The sequence below is a fragment of the Monodon monoceros genome, unplaced genomic scaffold, assembly GCF_005190385.1.
Source record: "Monodon monoceros isolate NGI ecotype Baffin Bay Population unplaced genomic scaffold, NGI_Narwhal_1 Super_Scaffold_12, whole genome shotgun sequence".
NCBI classification, from domain to species: Eukaryota; Metazoa; Chordata; class Mammalia; order Artiodactyla; family Monodontidae; genus Monodon; species Monodon monoceros.
In genome coordinates, this window is record NW_021703768.1 from 160552704 (window position 1) to 160568906 (window position 16203).

The following is a 16203-nucleotide window of genomic DNA, read 5'->3' on the forward strand; positions in this document are numbered from 1 at the left end:
GCTGTGTCCTGAAGGGAACTAGGGTAGGGAATTCCAGGGGTGGGGAGCGGTGGGGGGTGGGTACGACAGAAACGGGGTGATGAGTTCAAGGGACAGCCAATTCCACTGGGCTGGAATGCAGTAAAAGTAGACGGGAAACGGGTGAGACGGGAGGGATGGACAAGTCCCTGCCCCTCTCTGAGCCTCAGTTTCCTCAGCTGTAAAATGGGATGATGGGGCCGTTGTGACGCTTCAAGGATATGCTGCGTGCAAAGGGCCTGGCCTGCTTGGGTTCCCATCCTCATCCACACAACCCGCAGCAGCACTAATGTGTGCCATGCCTGGATATACCACTGGGTGTGGACCCACACCCCCAGATGCCACCCTAGGGCAGAAGTAGTTCTGCTAGCAGACCTGTGTCCGGTGTCACCAAGTACACACACTGAGCTATGGACACAGTCACCGTGGTGCCCGCTCGCTGGCCCCTACAGGCACCAACCCCTGTCCCTCCTTCCTGCCTGGGCACTGCAGACATCCTCAAGTCCTCCCTGATCATCTTCGTGATGGGCGGCCCAGGCTGCGGCAAAGAGACACAGTGCAAGAACATGGCAACCAAGTACGGCTTCTGCCACGTGGGGCTGGGCCAGCTGCTGTGGCAGAAGGCCCAACAAGGCACCCGGCGGGGCCAGAAGATCCATGACGTCATGCTGCAGGGGCTCCTGGTGCCCACAGTGAGAGGTCCCAGGTGCGGGGGCAGAGGGATGAAGGGCATACATTCAGGAGGAGCTTCCCAGAAAGGCCCTGTGGGAGCCAAGGGGCCTCAAAGTCTGGGGCCACTGGCTGCTGCTTTGCTGCCCTGAGCCTCTATGTCCTCAACTGTAAAATGGGAGAGCAGCTGGACCCCCAGCAGAAGGCTGGGATGAGGGTCAGGTGATGTCATTCCTATAAAGCACTTGGCAGAGTTCCTGGTCCTTAAGAAATGCTCAGTAAACTTAGCTAGTATTTATTCCCTTTGTGACCCCGGGCCTGTATGTCAGTGGCCCCTTCTGCCCCCGATTCCTCACTGTAAGATGGAAATCACCCCAGTTCCTCATGACAGTGATGAGCAAACGAGCCCAGCAAGCCTGGCATGTGGCAGACACCCGCCCAGAGGACCGTGGCCGAGCCCCGTTCTCAGAAGTGCTTCCAGGGCTTCCCTGGTGGCACAGTGGTTAAGAATCCATCTGCCAATGCACGGGACACGGGTTCAAGCCCTGGTCCGGGAAGATCCCACATGCTGCAGAGCAGCTAAGCCCGTGTGCCACAACTACTGAGCCTGTGCTCAAGGGCCAGCGAGCCACAACTACTGAAGCCCGCACGCCTAGAGCCCGTGCTCCGCAACAAGAGAAGCCACCGCAATGAGAAGCCCGCGCACCACAACGAAGAGTAGCCCCCGCTCACCGCAACTAGAGAAAGCCCGCGCGCAGCAATGAAGACCCAACACAGCCAAAAATAAATAAAATTTTTAAAAAGTGCTTCCAGAGACCCCAGCAGTGGGTGTTCCCCCAAATACACCAGAACTTGCCAAGGTGACCTTGCAGGTGAGGGGCCCTGGGCCCCGAATGCAGCCTCCCCTTCCCTCCCCAAGGTGTCATGTCCTTGATATGATCAGTGACCACATGCTGTCCTGCCCGGACAGCCGGGGCTTCCTCATTGACGGCTTCCCCCGGGAGCTGAGGCAAGCCAAGGAGTTTGAGCACATTGTGAGTGACCCCAACACCTGCGAGGGTGCGAAGCTGGGTCTCCTCCCCACCTTGGATGGAGATCTGAAGGGGCAAGACCCCGGGGGAGAGGAGTTGTTGACAGGGAAATTGTGTTTTGCCTTATCTAGGGGACAGTGAGGAGATTGTTGGAAGCATCTAGAACCCGGGTGAAGAGCTGGTGAGCTCTCCGAGGGTGGGGACAAAGTCATTTTGTTTTGTTTGGGTTTGGTGTTTTTGGCTGCACCGCGCAGCATGCGGGATCTTAGTTCCCCAACCAGGGATCGAACTTGTGCCCCCTGCAGTGGAAGCGCAGAGTCCTAACCACTGGACCGCCGGGGAAGTCGTGGACAAAGTCATTTTAACATCTCCCCGCACAGTCCCTGGCGCCCGGTAAACAAACTATTTGCCCACTGAGTGGCAGGTGGATTTAGCATCATTTCTGGGCCGTAAAAATGGAATGTAACTCTCCGTTCATCTATTTATTTAACCTCCTGTGCCTGAAATAGTTCTTGAGGACAAGCTAAGTCCTCTGGACTTCACCAGACACATGGGGTCCCTGCTGTTAGGATGCAGCAGACAGGGACCAGCAACACGTTCCGTACAAAACACATTTCTGGTAGCGGTAAGTGCAGTGAAGAACAGGACACAGAATGGCATCTGGAGAGGTGCGAGTGGGCTACTTCAGTTTGGGGGGTCCAGGGGGGACCCCTGTGCAGAGCTGAGCGGTGGAGCCAGCCAGACGCGCAAGACCAACATCATGAAAAGTCATCCATCCGGACACCTGAGTAGGAAGAGAGAAACTGCGGCAGGCTGGGGGCCTCTGGGCTTTCCTGGGACTTGCTGGACGCCAGTAGAAACACATTCAGGCACGAGGGAGGGAATCAGACAAAGGTCGTGGCGTAGCGGGGCGCCGACAGGGGCTGGGAGGGGCCGTCGGTGGGGCCCCGCCCTCTGTGCGCACCTCCGCTAAAGCAATTCTGTCGGGCTCCCTGGGATGAAGGTAAACGGCAAATACTGGCTGGGCTCCCTCTCCTGGTCTGGGAGCCTAGCGGGCAAAGGCCAGGCTAATGACTGGCTCAGCGCCAGGCCAGCGCCTGGCCTAAAGTAGGCACCCGGTCACCCATGCCAGCTGGATGGGCTCCCCAAGTGGCTGCAAAGCATCAGGGCAGAGGCTACAAACTCCTGGCCCTCGGGCCCCATGGAATCCACCGATATGTTCAGTTTGGACTCTTCGGTGTTTGACACTTTTTTTGTTTTAAATTAGTGGCCAACCTTCAAAAATCCAGAGATGCCACATCAAAACTCCCAGCTTCTGTTGAAAAACATCTGACTTGGCAACACAGGGGCCTGCACATCCCCATGGCAACAGCAGTGTGAACTCCTCCAGAGCTTTTTACCAGCCCGGAGCTGGTCTCGACCCTCTGCACAGATGAACTCTGATCTTCCGGAACGTTCCAGGCGCCCGCACAGTCAGCACCCTGCTTTTTTCACTGAGGGATCCGGGAGCTTGCCCGGGTCACACCATTTAGGTGGCCAAGCCAGGATAGAGGCCACGATTTTCACCATGTGGACAGGATGTGCCCTCTGTGCCCCCCGCCATCCCCCCTATACCCACCCTCTCCCTCTCCTTCACAGAGGCCCATTTAGGGTCCTGCTTGCATGGTGGCTTCACACTAAGAGGAACAGGAGACATGCTTTTCTTTGGTAACTGTGTGGCTCTCAGAAGTGACAAAATGAAGATAAATGGGGCTCTGGCTTAAAAGAGTGTTTTTTGGTTTTTTTGGCCACTCGGTGCAGCTTATGGGATCTTAGTTCCCCAACCAGGGATCGAACCCGGGCCCTCAGCAGTGAAAGCGCAGTCTTAACCACTGGACCTCCAGGGAAGTCCCACATGATCATGGTTTGGCCACACTTACTTTACCGGCGCCAAACGTCAAGACCGCCGATTATGTGTTCTGAAGCCCATCCCGAATCCCATTATGAGCGTTTCCTCACCCAACAGCATCTCACATGATTAATGTGAATCCCTTGAGACTACCCGATGCCCCCATCCACATCTGCATTGCCCCCACAGCTGAAAACTGTCTCTTTGATTCCCAGCTGGTCAGATTTATGAGTAAAACGAGGTCCTCACCGGGCGTCTCCTAATCCAAGGCGGACAGTCCTCCCTCCCTGCTTCCCTCCTGCCCTTGACTCGTTGAAGACTCTGGGTCATTTGTCTTGCACAAACTCTCATCCTTGGGATTGTCCCGTGTGCATTATTTGTCTCCTTCCATTCCTCATTGGCCCTGTACACTGAACGTTAACTACAGGCGTTCTTACAATAGATTCAGGTTCCATCCATTTTGTGCTTTTTTTTTTTTTATACAGCAGGTTCTTATTAGTTATCTATTTTATACATATTAGTGTATATACGTCAATCCCATCTGCTTTTCTTTTTAATCCATGAATATTCTAGTATATATTTCCTAAAACATAAAGACTTTTGTAAAATTGTATCACGCTTCTGTTATTACACCTTAATATCCTTCGTGTCATCAAATAACCAATCATTATGCAAATTCCTGTGAACACCTCAAAATCTTTTTCTTTTCGCATCTTGTTTTAATCGGGATTTAAGTAAGGTTGGCCCACTGCGATTGGTTGCTTTGTCTCTGTCCTTTTCATCTACAGGCAGACCTCAGTTTGATGCTCTTTGCTTTATTACATTTTTTCACAGATCGAAGGTCTGTGGCAACCCTGCGTTGGGCAAGTCTATCGGCACCATTTTCACAACAACTTTTGCTCAGTTCGTATCTCTGTGTAACGTTTTGGTAATTCTCGCAATATTTCAAACTTTTTCATTATGATTATATTTGTTATGATGAGCTGTGAACAGTGATCTTTGATGTTACTATTGTAGTAATTGCTTTGGGGTGCCGTGAACTGCACCCATATAAGACGGCGAACTTAATCAATGAACGTTGTGTGTGTTCTGACTGCTCCACTGACCAGCCGTTCCCCCATCTCTCTTCTCCTCTGGCCTCCCTATTCCCTGAGACACAACAGTATTGAAATCAGATCGGTTAGTAACCTTACAATGGCCTCCAAGTGTTCAAGTGAAGGGAAGAGTTGTATGTCCTTTACTTTAAATCAAAAGCTAGAAATGATGAAGCTTAGTGAGGAAGGCATGTCAAAGGCTGAGATAAGCTGAAAGCTGGGCCTCTCGTGCCAAACAGTTAGCCAAGTTGTGAATGCAAAGGACAAGTCCTTGAAGGAGGTTAAGAATGCTACTCCAGTGAATACGTGAATGATACGAAGGTGAAACAGCCTCATTGCTAATACGGAGGAAGTTTTCGTGGTCTGGATAGAAGATCAAACCAGCCAGAACATTCCGTTAAGTCAAAGCCTCATCCAGCGCAAGTCCCTAACTCTCTTCAGTCCTTTGAAGGCTGAGAGAGGTGAGGAAGCTGCAGAAGAAAAGTGTGAGGCCAGCCGAGCTGTGTTCATGAGGTTTAAGGAAAGAAGCCGTTTCCATGACATCAAAGTGCAAGGGGAAGCAGCAAGTGCTGGTGTAGAAGCTGCAGCAAGTTCTCCAGAAGATCTAGTTAAGATCATTCAGGAAGGTGGCTACACTAAACAGACTGTCAATGTAGATGAAACAGCCTTCTATTTTTTTTTTTTTTTTGGCCACGCCGCGCGGCATGCGGAACCTTAGTTCCCTGACCGGGGATGGAACCCGTGCCCACTGCAGTGGAAAGCGCGGAGTCCTAACCACTGTACTGCCAGTGAATTCCCGTCAGCCTTCTATGACTGGAAGAAGATGTCATCTAGGACTTTCATAGCTAGACAGGAGAAGTCAATGCCTGGCTTCCAAGCTTCAAAGGTCAGGCTGGCTCTCTTGTTAGGGATGTCAGCTAACAAGATGCAGCTGGTGACTTTCAGTTGAAGCCAATGCACACTTACCATTCCCCAAATCCTAAGGGCCTTCAGAATTATGCCCAGTCTACTCTACCTGTGCTCTGTAAATGGAACAACAAAGCCTGGATGACAGCACATCTGTTGACAACATGGTTTACTGAGTATTTTAAGCCCACTGTTGAGACCTACTGCTCAGAAAAAAAGGTTCCTTTCAAAATATTACTGCTCATTGACAATACACCTGGTCACCCAAGAGCTCTGATGGCGATGGTCAAGGAGATTCCTGTTGTTTCCATGCCTGCTAACATAACATCCATTTTGCAGCCCATGGATCAAGGAATCATTTCAACTTTCAAGTCTCATTCTTTAAGAAATACATTTTGTAAGGCTATAGCTGCCTTAGACAGTGATTCCTCTGAAGTCAGTTGGAAACCTTCTGGAAAGGATTCGCCATTCTAGATGCCATTAAGAACATTCATGAGGACTTCCCTGGCGGTCCAGTGGTTAAGACTCCGCGCTTCCACTGCAGGGGGCATGGGTTCGATCCGCGGTTGGGGAAGTTCCACATACCTCAAGACACAGCCAAAAAAAAAACAAGAAAAGAAAATTCATGATTTGTGGGAAGAGGTCAAATATCAACACTGACGGGAATTTGGGAGAAGTTGATTCCAACCCTCATGGAGGACTTTGAGGGGTTCAAAACTTCAGTGGAGGAAGTCACTGCAGACGCTGTGGAAACAGCAAGAGAACTAGAATTAGAAGTGGAGTCTGAAGATGGGACAACTGCTGAAATCTCAGGATAAAAGTTTCACAGGTGAGGAGTTGCTTCTTACGGATGAGCAAAGGGAGTGGTTTCTGGAGACGGAAGCTACCCCTGGTGAAGACGCTGTGACGATTGTTGCAATGACAACAAAGGATTTAGGATATGGCAGAAACTTAGTTGATAAAGCAGCGGTAGGGTTTGAGGGGATTGACTTCAGTTTTGAAAGAAGTTCTGCTGCAGGTAAAATGCTATCAAATAGCACAGCACGCTACAGAGAAACGGTTCATAAAAGGAAGGGTCAGGGGCTTCCCTGGTGGCGCAGTGGTTGGGAGTCCGCCTGCCGATGCAGGGGACGCGGGTTTGTGCCCTGGTCTGGGAAGATCCCACATGCCGCAGAGCGGCTGGGCCCGTGAGCCACGGCCGCTGAGCCTGCGCGTCCGGAGCCTGTGCTCTGCAGCGGGAGAGGCCACAGCAGTGAGAGGCCCGCGTACCGCACAAAAAAAGGAAGTCAATTGATGCAGCAGAGTTCACTGTTGTCTTACTTTAAGAAGTCGCGGCAGCCACCCCAGCCGTCAGCAACCATCACCCTGATCAGTCAGCAGCCATAGAGGCCAGACCCCCCACCAGCAAAAAGATTACGACTCGCTGAAGGCGCAATGATTAGCATTTTTTAGCAAGAACGTATTTTTAAATGAAGGTATGTACATTTTTAAAAGACATAATGCTATGGCACACCTAACAGACTACAGCGTAGCGTAAACGTGCTTTATGTTCCTTCCATCTCTCTTTTAATTTTAAAACCTATTTTCAAAAATAAATTTTATTTGTTTGTTTGGCTGTGTCAGGTCTTAGCTGCAGCATGTGGGATCTTTTTCTTTAGTTGTGGCATGCGTGCAGGATCTAGTTCCCTGACCAGGGTTGGAAGCTGGGTCCCCTGTAATGGGAGCGTGGAATCTTAACCGCTGGACGACCAGGGAAGTCCCCTGTCTCTTTTTATTTATTGAAGAAACCTAGTCTTTGGTTCTCTTTATTTTGCACAGCAAGGATTTTGCTGATTGCAGAGTGTTTTGTTTTTTGTTTTCTTATCATGCTCCCCTCTCCTCTATGTGTCCTGTGAATTGGTAGCATGTCTAGAGTCTGGCTCGGAACTTAGATTCCATTTTTTCAACTGCACTTCATAGGTGGTGATGTGAACTCCTATCGGATAGCACACAATGTTTAGTTGTCTCTTTGCCATAGTTGGTTTTTTCCCATGTGTTTCAATGTGTTATTTAAGAGGACCCAGGTCTTTGAATGTTCACCAGGGCCCAGGCAGTGAACTTGGGAAAGTGGGGAAAAGAGAATTCGTGTTGTGCTTGCAGTTCATTTCTGTCCAATCCAGTGTGAATTTGGTGCAGAGCGCTGTGGTTCAATACTTTGCTTGTACTGCATCATTCAGGAAGGAGGCTCCTTCATGCCCAGTTGCCCTGCTCTTAGTAAGTGATCTGTTATGGGCTGAACTGTGTCACCCCCCAAATCCATACGTTGAGGCCCTAACTCCCAGGATGTGACTGGATTTGGAGAATGTGACTGGGTTTGGAGATGGGTCTTTAAAGAGGTGATTACATTAAAAGGTCCTCAAGATCAGTCCTAACCCAATACGACTGGTGTCCTTATAAGAAGAGGAGATTAGGACACAGACAAAGGAGTGACTGTGTGAGGACACAGGGAGAAAACGGCCATCTACAAGCCAAGGAGAGGCGGCCGGAGGAATCCACCCTGCCAGCACCTCCATCTCAGATGTCCAATCTCCAAGACTGTGAGGACATGGAATTTCTGTGGTTGGAGTCACCCGGTCTCTGGTACTTGGTGTGGCAGCCCTCACAAACTGATACAGGGTCAGCTAGGGGCTGCTGTAACATGTCCTGTCGGCCTCTTATCTTACAGTTTCATTCGTTGTTGACATCAATTAATTCATATTCTGAATCAATTCGAAAGCTGTACGTTTCTCTTTTAGTCATTTTCCCCCCACATCAATTAGCTGGAGTTCTTCCCTAAAGAAGAAATGTCCTTCCTCAACCAGGGCTGTTTGGTTATCCTGAAATATAGTTCCTACCAGACAGGTGAGATACATGCTTATCTTCTTCCCTACCAGGGCCCATTTTCAGACTGAGGTTGGGTGTAGTACTCATCTCCGATGGTGACCGTGAGGTTCGTTATTTGGTCTTCCTTCGTTTTGTTCTCTCTCATCCTTACCAACTCAAGCATCTTTGTGTATTTAAAGTGCTTCTATTAGTCTTTTAAAAAATTTATTGAAGTATAGTTGATTTACAATGTTGTTAGTTTCAGGTGTACAGCAAAGTGATTCAGTTATACCCATACATATATTCTTTTTTTTTCAGATTCTTCTCTCATATAGGTTATCACAGAATATTGAGTAGAGTTCCCTGTGCTACACGGTAGGTGCTTGCTGGTTATCGATCTTATATATAGTAGTGTGTGTGCGTTCATCCCAAGCTCCTGATTTATCCCTCCCTGCCACATTTCCCCTTTGGTATCGTAAGTTTGTTTTCGACATCTGTAAGTCTGTTTCTGTTTTGTAAGTAAGTTCATTTGTGTCATTTTTAAAAAATTAGATTCCACATATGAGTGGTATCATATATTTGTCTTTCTCTGTCTGACTTATTTCACTTAGTATGATAATCTCTAGATCCAACCATGTTGCTGCAAATGGCATTATTTTGTTCTTTTTTATGGCTGAGTAGTATTCTATTGTGTATATATATAGGTAACACATTTTCTTTCTTTTTTTTTTTCTTTTGCGGTACGCGGGCCTCTCACTGTTGTGGCCTCTCCCGTTGCGGAACACAGGCTGCAGACGCGCAGGCTCAGCGGCCATGGCTCACGGGCCTAGCCGCTCCGCGGCATGTGGAATCTTCCAGGACCGGGGCACAAACCCGCGTCCCCTGCATCAGCAGGCAGACTCTCAACCACTGCGCCACCAGGGAAGCCCCACATTTTCTTCATCTATTCCTCTGTTGATGGACACTTAGGTTGCTTCCATGTCTTGGTTGCTATGTAACAGTCCTGCTATGAACACTGGGGTGCATGTATCTTTTCGAATTACGGTTTTCTCCAGATATATGCCCAGGAGTGGGATTGCTAGATCATATGGTAACTCTAGTTTTTTAAGGAAGCTCCATACTGTTTCCCATACCGGCTGCACCAATTTACATTCCCACCAATGGTGTAGAAGGGTTCATTTTTCTCCATATCTTCTCTAGCATTTATTGTTTGTAGTCTTTTTTTTTAATGTATTAAGCCCTTTAAAAAAATATATTTATTTATTTATTTTTGGCTGTGTTGGGTCTTTGTTTCTGTGCGAGGGCTTTCTCTAGTTGCGGCAAGCAGGGGCCACTCTTCATCGCGGTGTGCAGGCCTTTCACTATCGCGGCCTCTCTTGTTGCTGAGCACAGGCTCCAGACGCGCAGGCTCAGTAGTTGTGGCTCACGGGCCCAGCTGCTCTGCGGCATGTGGGATCTTCCCAGACCAGGGCTCGAACCCATGTCCCCTGCTTTGGCAGGCATATTCTCAACCACTGCGCCACCAGGGAAGCCCCATGTAGTCTTTTTGATGATGGCAATAATCAATCTTTTTTTGTAATAGATTTATTGACTGATTGATTGATTGCTGCGTTGGGTCTTCATTGCTGCACCCAGGCTTTCTCTAGTTGTGGTGAGCGGGGGATACTCTTCGTTGCGGTACACGGGCTTCTCATTTCAGTGGCTTCTCTTGTTGTGGAGTACAGGCTCTAGGCACGTGAGCTTCAGTAGTTGTGGCACGCGGGCTTAGTAGTTGTGGCTCATGGGCTTAGTTGCTCCGTGGCATGTGGGATCTTCCTGGACCAGGGCTCGAACCCGTGTCCTCTGCATTGGCAGGCAGATTCTTAACCACTGTGCCATCAGGGAAGCCCCAGTCTTCTTTTTTGTTGTTGCTCAAGCTGTCCCATCTTTGGCCAAAAGTAGCCTTCTCACATTGCACAGCGTCCTCTGGACACAGCCCCATTTCACACTCACCCTCTTGCTTTCTTACTGCACAAGATTTCACACCCGCCACCCGCCCCTTCATATTTCCGGTCCAGCTCTGGAATCGGCCATTTCTCCATGAAGGCCCTTTTTCAGTGGTGTCCCATCTGGGTGCCAGGGGTACTCATTGCTACCGGGTGGTCATCATTTCCAGGCCTTTCCAGTGGACAGAGCTAGGAAACACAGACTTTTGAAAGGAAAAAAAAATCACAAGTTCTACTGTTATTTCCAGCTCACACTTAATGTCACAGTGTTTTACTTCTCTCTTCTCTTTTCCCTAAAAAATCTGGTTCCTAAAACCACTGACATTGTCATTTGCATTATTCCATTAGATGCAAAATAGTTTCCAAATAACATACCGATTTTAACTACTGAGAATAAAACGACCAAAGGAAGATCTGTTTGCAGCTCTGGTTTTCCTTTACAATAGGTCTCTCTGTGGACATACCACAAAAACACTGGGTCCCTTGAGATAATTATTTTCTGTGTGTAGTTGCAGCGTGACATTGACACATGGGTTCGTTCATTTCACCTTGGCTTTCGATGTTTAGGGATTGCTTTTTTTTAATTAATTAATTTTGGCTATGTTGGGTCTTCGTTGCTGCATGTGGCCTTTCTGTAGTAGTGGTGAGCGGGGGGCTACTCTTTGTTGCGGTGTGCATGCTTCTCATTGTGGTGGCTTCTCTTGTTGCAGAGCACTGGCTCTAGGTGCGCAGGCTTCAGTAGTTGCCGCACGCAGGCTCAGTAGCTGTGGCGCACAGGCTTAGTTGCTCCACGGCAATGTGGGATCTTCCTGGCGCAGGGATCGAACCCATGTACCCTGCACTGGCAGGTGAATTCTTAAACACTGCGCCACCAGGGAAGTCCCGGGGATTGCTTTTTTAAATTAAACATTAGAATTTGCACTACATGTAATGATTCCAAAGTCAAAGTCACATAAAAAGGTAGATCCACCCCCACCCCAAACTGTGCTCTCCTTTCCCTGCAGGCAACCGTTTTAATTTTTGGATTGTCCTTTTTGCAAATATAAACCATGTGCGTGCTTGTGTGTGTCCCTCTGCACACAGAAAGTAGCATTCCACATATAGCAGGCTTCCTTTTTTTAATGTTCAGATATACCCTGAAGATGTCACATCAGTGTCAAGAAGTCCTCCTCTTCCTTGCCCCATTTTACAACCAGAATTCCGCTGTGTGGCAGCGCCACTGTTTACTCCTCTGACGCCCCACAGACAGCAAGCCGTTCACAATCTTTTCCCACTACCAACGATGCCCCACTCAATCACCTTCATGTAGCGCTTATTTTTGCTAGCGTCTTTAGGATGGGTTCTCAGGAGTGGAATTGCGGGGTTAAAGAGAAATGTGTCGATGATTTTGATTGATGGCATCACTCTCCTCTTTGTTCCGCATTGCCACCAGCCATCTGTCAACCTGCTTAGGTGTAAAATGGTATTTCGGTGGTTTTAAATGGGCATTTCTCTTATGATGAATGAGGTTGGGCATCTTTTCCAAAGTTCTAGGGCCATTTTCACTTCTTCTTTGGTGCAGTCTTTACATCTTTTGCTCCCTTTTTTCCCCCCTAGTGGACTGGTCTTTTTCTTCTTGATTTTTAGGAACTCTTTGTATATTAGCTGTTTGTGATATGGTTTGCAAATTTTCCCCCCAGTCCAGTTTGTCAATTATTTTTTGATCTTGATTTATTGTGCCTTTTTTTTTTTTCTTTTTTGCCACGTGGCACAGCTTGTGAGATCTTAGTTCTCTGACCAGGGATTTAACCCAGGGCCATGGCAGTGAAAGCTCTGAGTCCTAACCTCTGGACTGCCAGGGAACTCCCTATTGCCTCTTTCACATGCAGAAATTATTTTAAAAACTTTCATCCAACTTATCAATATTTTCTGTTATTTCTCCTGAATTTTGAGACATCATGGTTGTTGTTTTTCTCAATCCCAGGTTATAAGGTAATTAATTCATCCATGGTTTCTTTAGTACTTGTATAGTTTTATTTCTTACATTTATGTCTGTGATCCATTGGAACATATCCTGGTTGGGGAAATTTGGTAAGGATTCCAAATGGTGAATACAGTTGTCCCCACACCATTTATTTAAAAGTCTGTCCTTTCTCCATTGACTTGAGGTGGCACCCCAGCCACATACCAACTTTCCATATTCACCCGAATCTATTTCTGGACTTGCCATTCTGTTCCAGGGGTCTGTCTGTCCACCTGTGCACTGGTTTAAGGATGGCGGCTTTACCATGTTTTGATATCTGGTAGGTTGGATGCCCCCTTCCCCACCTCCACCGCCCATTGCTTTTCTTTGCCTTGTTTTTCCTGGATACTCCTGCTTATTTTTGTAGACGAATGTTAGAATCAACCCATCTCCACTAAAAAAATCACATTTGGATCACATTAAGATTATAAACTCATTTAGAAACACCCTGACTGCTTTGTAACGTTGAGTCTTCGTACCCAAGAACGTGTATCTCTTCCTTTTGTTTCAGTCTCCTTTTGAGTCACTTAGGAATATTTTACCTAAGTTTTCCTTAAAGATCTTCCTTTAAAGACAGTGCACAGTTTTGGGAAAAGTTTTGCCTGAGTGTTTTATATATATATTTTTTGTTGTTGCTTGTAATGTTATTGTAAATGGGGCCTTCTTTCTTATAACTGGTGATTTTCATATACGTGTAGGCTTCTGTATGTTAATACTACATCCGGTTACTTTATCAAATTCTCTGAAGTCTGTACTAGTTTGTTGATTTTCGTGAGTTTTCCAGAAATAGAATCACACCATCTGCAAACAGACATGATTTTATCTCCTCCTTTCCAATTCGGGTTTCTCCCATTGTTTTCTTTTATCTCGTTGCTTTAGCTAATCCTCTCATATCTTACTAAGTCATAACGTCAAGAGTGGGCAATTATTTTTAAATTAATTAATTTTTGGCTGCATTGGGTCTTCATTGCTGCACGCAGGCTTTCTCTAGTTGCGGCGAGTGGGGGCTACTCTTCGTTGTGGTGCACGGGTTTCTTTTTGCGGTGGCTTCTCTTGTTGTGGAGCAGGGCTCTAGTTACATGGGCTTCAGTAGTTGTGGCTCACAGGCTCTAGAGCACAGGCTCAGTAGTTGTGGTGCACGGGCTTAGTTGTTCCACGGCATGTGGGATCTTCCCAGACAAGGGCTCAAACCCATGTCCCCTGCATTGGCGGGTGGATTCTTAACCACTGCGCCGCCAGGCAAATAAGAGTGGGCAATTTTATCTTATTCCCAACTTCAGCAGGAGAGCAAGTTTCCATTAAATAAGATGCTGGCTGAGGATATATTTACCAATTTCGAGTGTTGTTTTTTGTTTTTCAAATCAGGAATGCGTGAATTTTGTCTTTTAAATTGTTCTGTGTTTCTGAGAATTCCCATATGACTTTTTCTTTACTTAAGATATTAACACAACTGTATCGAACCATCCTTGCTTTCCTGGAGTGAATCCCACTTGGTTGTGTTTTTGTTGTTGTTTTAAAGTGCTGACAGATTCTATTTTGCAAGGAAATTCTGGAGGAAGTAGGAGGAGGTGGGGCTCACAGTGGGCGGCCTCGGAGACCCAGGGAGGTCTCCCTGCAGTGGGAGGCAGCACAGTGGTGAGCTGGCAACTCTTGTACTTTCCCCAATGAAAGTGTCTAGGCAAGAGGAAGGCAAGGAGAAACTGCTTAAATCCATCTTAAAAGGGATATTTCAATCTAAATACCCATCGAGGAACCAGTTAAGTATATCATAACACATCCACACAACAGCATACTATATAGTGATTAAAAAGGATCGGGAACTTCCTCATGTGCCAATGTGCAACCATCTCCAGCTTACTAAGTGAATAAAATCAAGGGCAAATCAATGTCTTTACCATCTGTATGAAAAAGGAGGAAAAAGAACATCAGAACCAGATCTGCCTGGCAAGTGCGTAAAATACTTCCGGAAAGAAACGCAAGAAATAGAGAACTTGGTTGCCTCCAGGGAGGGTGAAACTGGGTGCCTGGGGACAGCAAGGAGACTCTTCGCTCTTTCCCAGTGGTGTTGTTTTGCCCTACCTGTCCAAAAAATAAACACATAAAACAAAAACTTGGAACTCCAAAAGTAAAACGGACCCAGGGGCCTGGTTATTCTTTACTGGGCCACACCACCCTAGATTCCTGATCTCTGGGGCGGGGGTACACAGGGGGCCAGTGCGCCCAGCCTCTTCCTCACCCAGCCCCCTTCACGCGTGCCTAGGTGGGCCAGGCCCCCAACCTCATCATCGTGTTTGACTGCTCCATGGAGACAATGGTCCAGAGAGTGCTGCACCGGGGCCAGGTGGAGTGCCGGGCCTCTGACTGCAAGTTGGCCATCTGCCAGCGCCTGGAGATGCATTACACCCTGTGTGAGCCCACCCTGGCCTTTTACCAACAGAAGAACCTGCTCCGAAACTAAGTACTCCCTGCTTGCTGCTCACTCCCCTGGCCCTCCAGGGGAGCAAGTCCAGCTGAAACAGCACAGGGGTTATACTGCAGCCCTGAATCCCAGAACTCTGGGCCTCAGTTTCCCCAGCATGTACACTGGGGAGTTCCATTTCTTCCATTAGGCAGAATGGGTGCAGGCTGTGGCCTCCCCGGTACGACACGGAAGGTCTAAACAGAATGGCTCCAAAACTGCAAAATTAAATACATTTTAGAATCTATCTACACACACACACACACACACACACACGTGTTAAGATTAGGACAACTGGTCAACCACAGCTCAAATCAAAGCCAGCCATGTGTTTTCAAGGTAGAAAGCAGGGATATCTTAATCCTAAAGTGACCCATGCAACTCCTGTACTTTCACTGCTGTGAGGACAGAGAACTCTGGTGTCATTCCTGTTCCCCTCCCACAACCAAAGGTAAGAGCAAGAGAGAAACTAGCCTCAACCACCAAGGATGGGATGGGAAGGGGGTGAGCTAGCCTGGCACAACCCTGGTCCTATGGCCTGTTCCCAGGGACAGCATCCCACAGTTTGTGCCCAGCTGTTAGTAACGCATAGCCTTTGCAAGGCAGCCCTCCTGACCATTTCCGTCTCCTCATCCACACGGCCCTGGGGTGCACCTCTCAGTCCTTTACCAGCAACTAAAAGGGGCCTGTGAACCTGTCACCCCCTCCGTCAGGGGTGGAGGGCAGTGGCCCTGCGATACTCAGAACTGACCCCCCTTTGCTCCCCTTCTCTAGATCTTGGCAGAAGCAGCTCCAGAAAACATTTTTGCCAAGTGCTGCTCTGTCATCAAAAGTCTGCAGTGAGTCAGTAGAGGGCCGGGGGCTCCGACTTTCCCCTTGCCCCAGAGCTCAGAGAGGGTGCACTGGCCTGAGGTGAGACGCCTGGTGAGGGGAGCCTGGGGTTCCAATCTAAGCTGACTCCCCCACGTGACCCCAGATTGACAACCTCCCTCTTTCCTAGGCCCACTGCCCCACAGGTGGTCTGACTGGGGGCCACCAAGGGGCACTCCTGCTGGGACAGGTCCCTAATTAATCTGGAAGGTCATGGGGGCCATGAGCAGCCCCACCTGGAGGCAGCAGCTGTTGCTGCTCCTGCTACTGAAGCCTGCGGGCCCAGACATCCACATTCTGAGTGTGACTGCTGAGTTTCTCAGTGCTGGGATTTCAACCCTAAATCCCAGAGGAACACCCCAGGCAAACAGCATGCCCCCGCACGCTCACCCCTGGGCCCAGCAGCTCAAGTGGCCTCTCAGACCACCGTCCCATCTCCTG

General features: G+C 48.3%; 1 protein-coding gene across 1 annotated transcript; it reads left to right on the forward strand.

Annotated features, from left to right (window-relative positions):
- The first annotated feature begins 542 nt into the window (after positions 1–542).
- LOC114892205 (adenylate kinase isoenzyme 1) lies at positions 543–14892 on the forward strand. The gene is made up of 2 exons (XM_029216864.1): positions 543–710; positions 14695–14892. The coding sequence occupies exons 1-2, from the start codon at positions 543–545 to the stop codon at positions 14890–14892; spliced, it is 366 nt and encodes a 121-aa protein (XP_029072697.1).
- The last annotated feature ends 1311 nt before the right edge of the window (positions 14893–16203 follow it).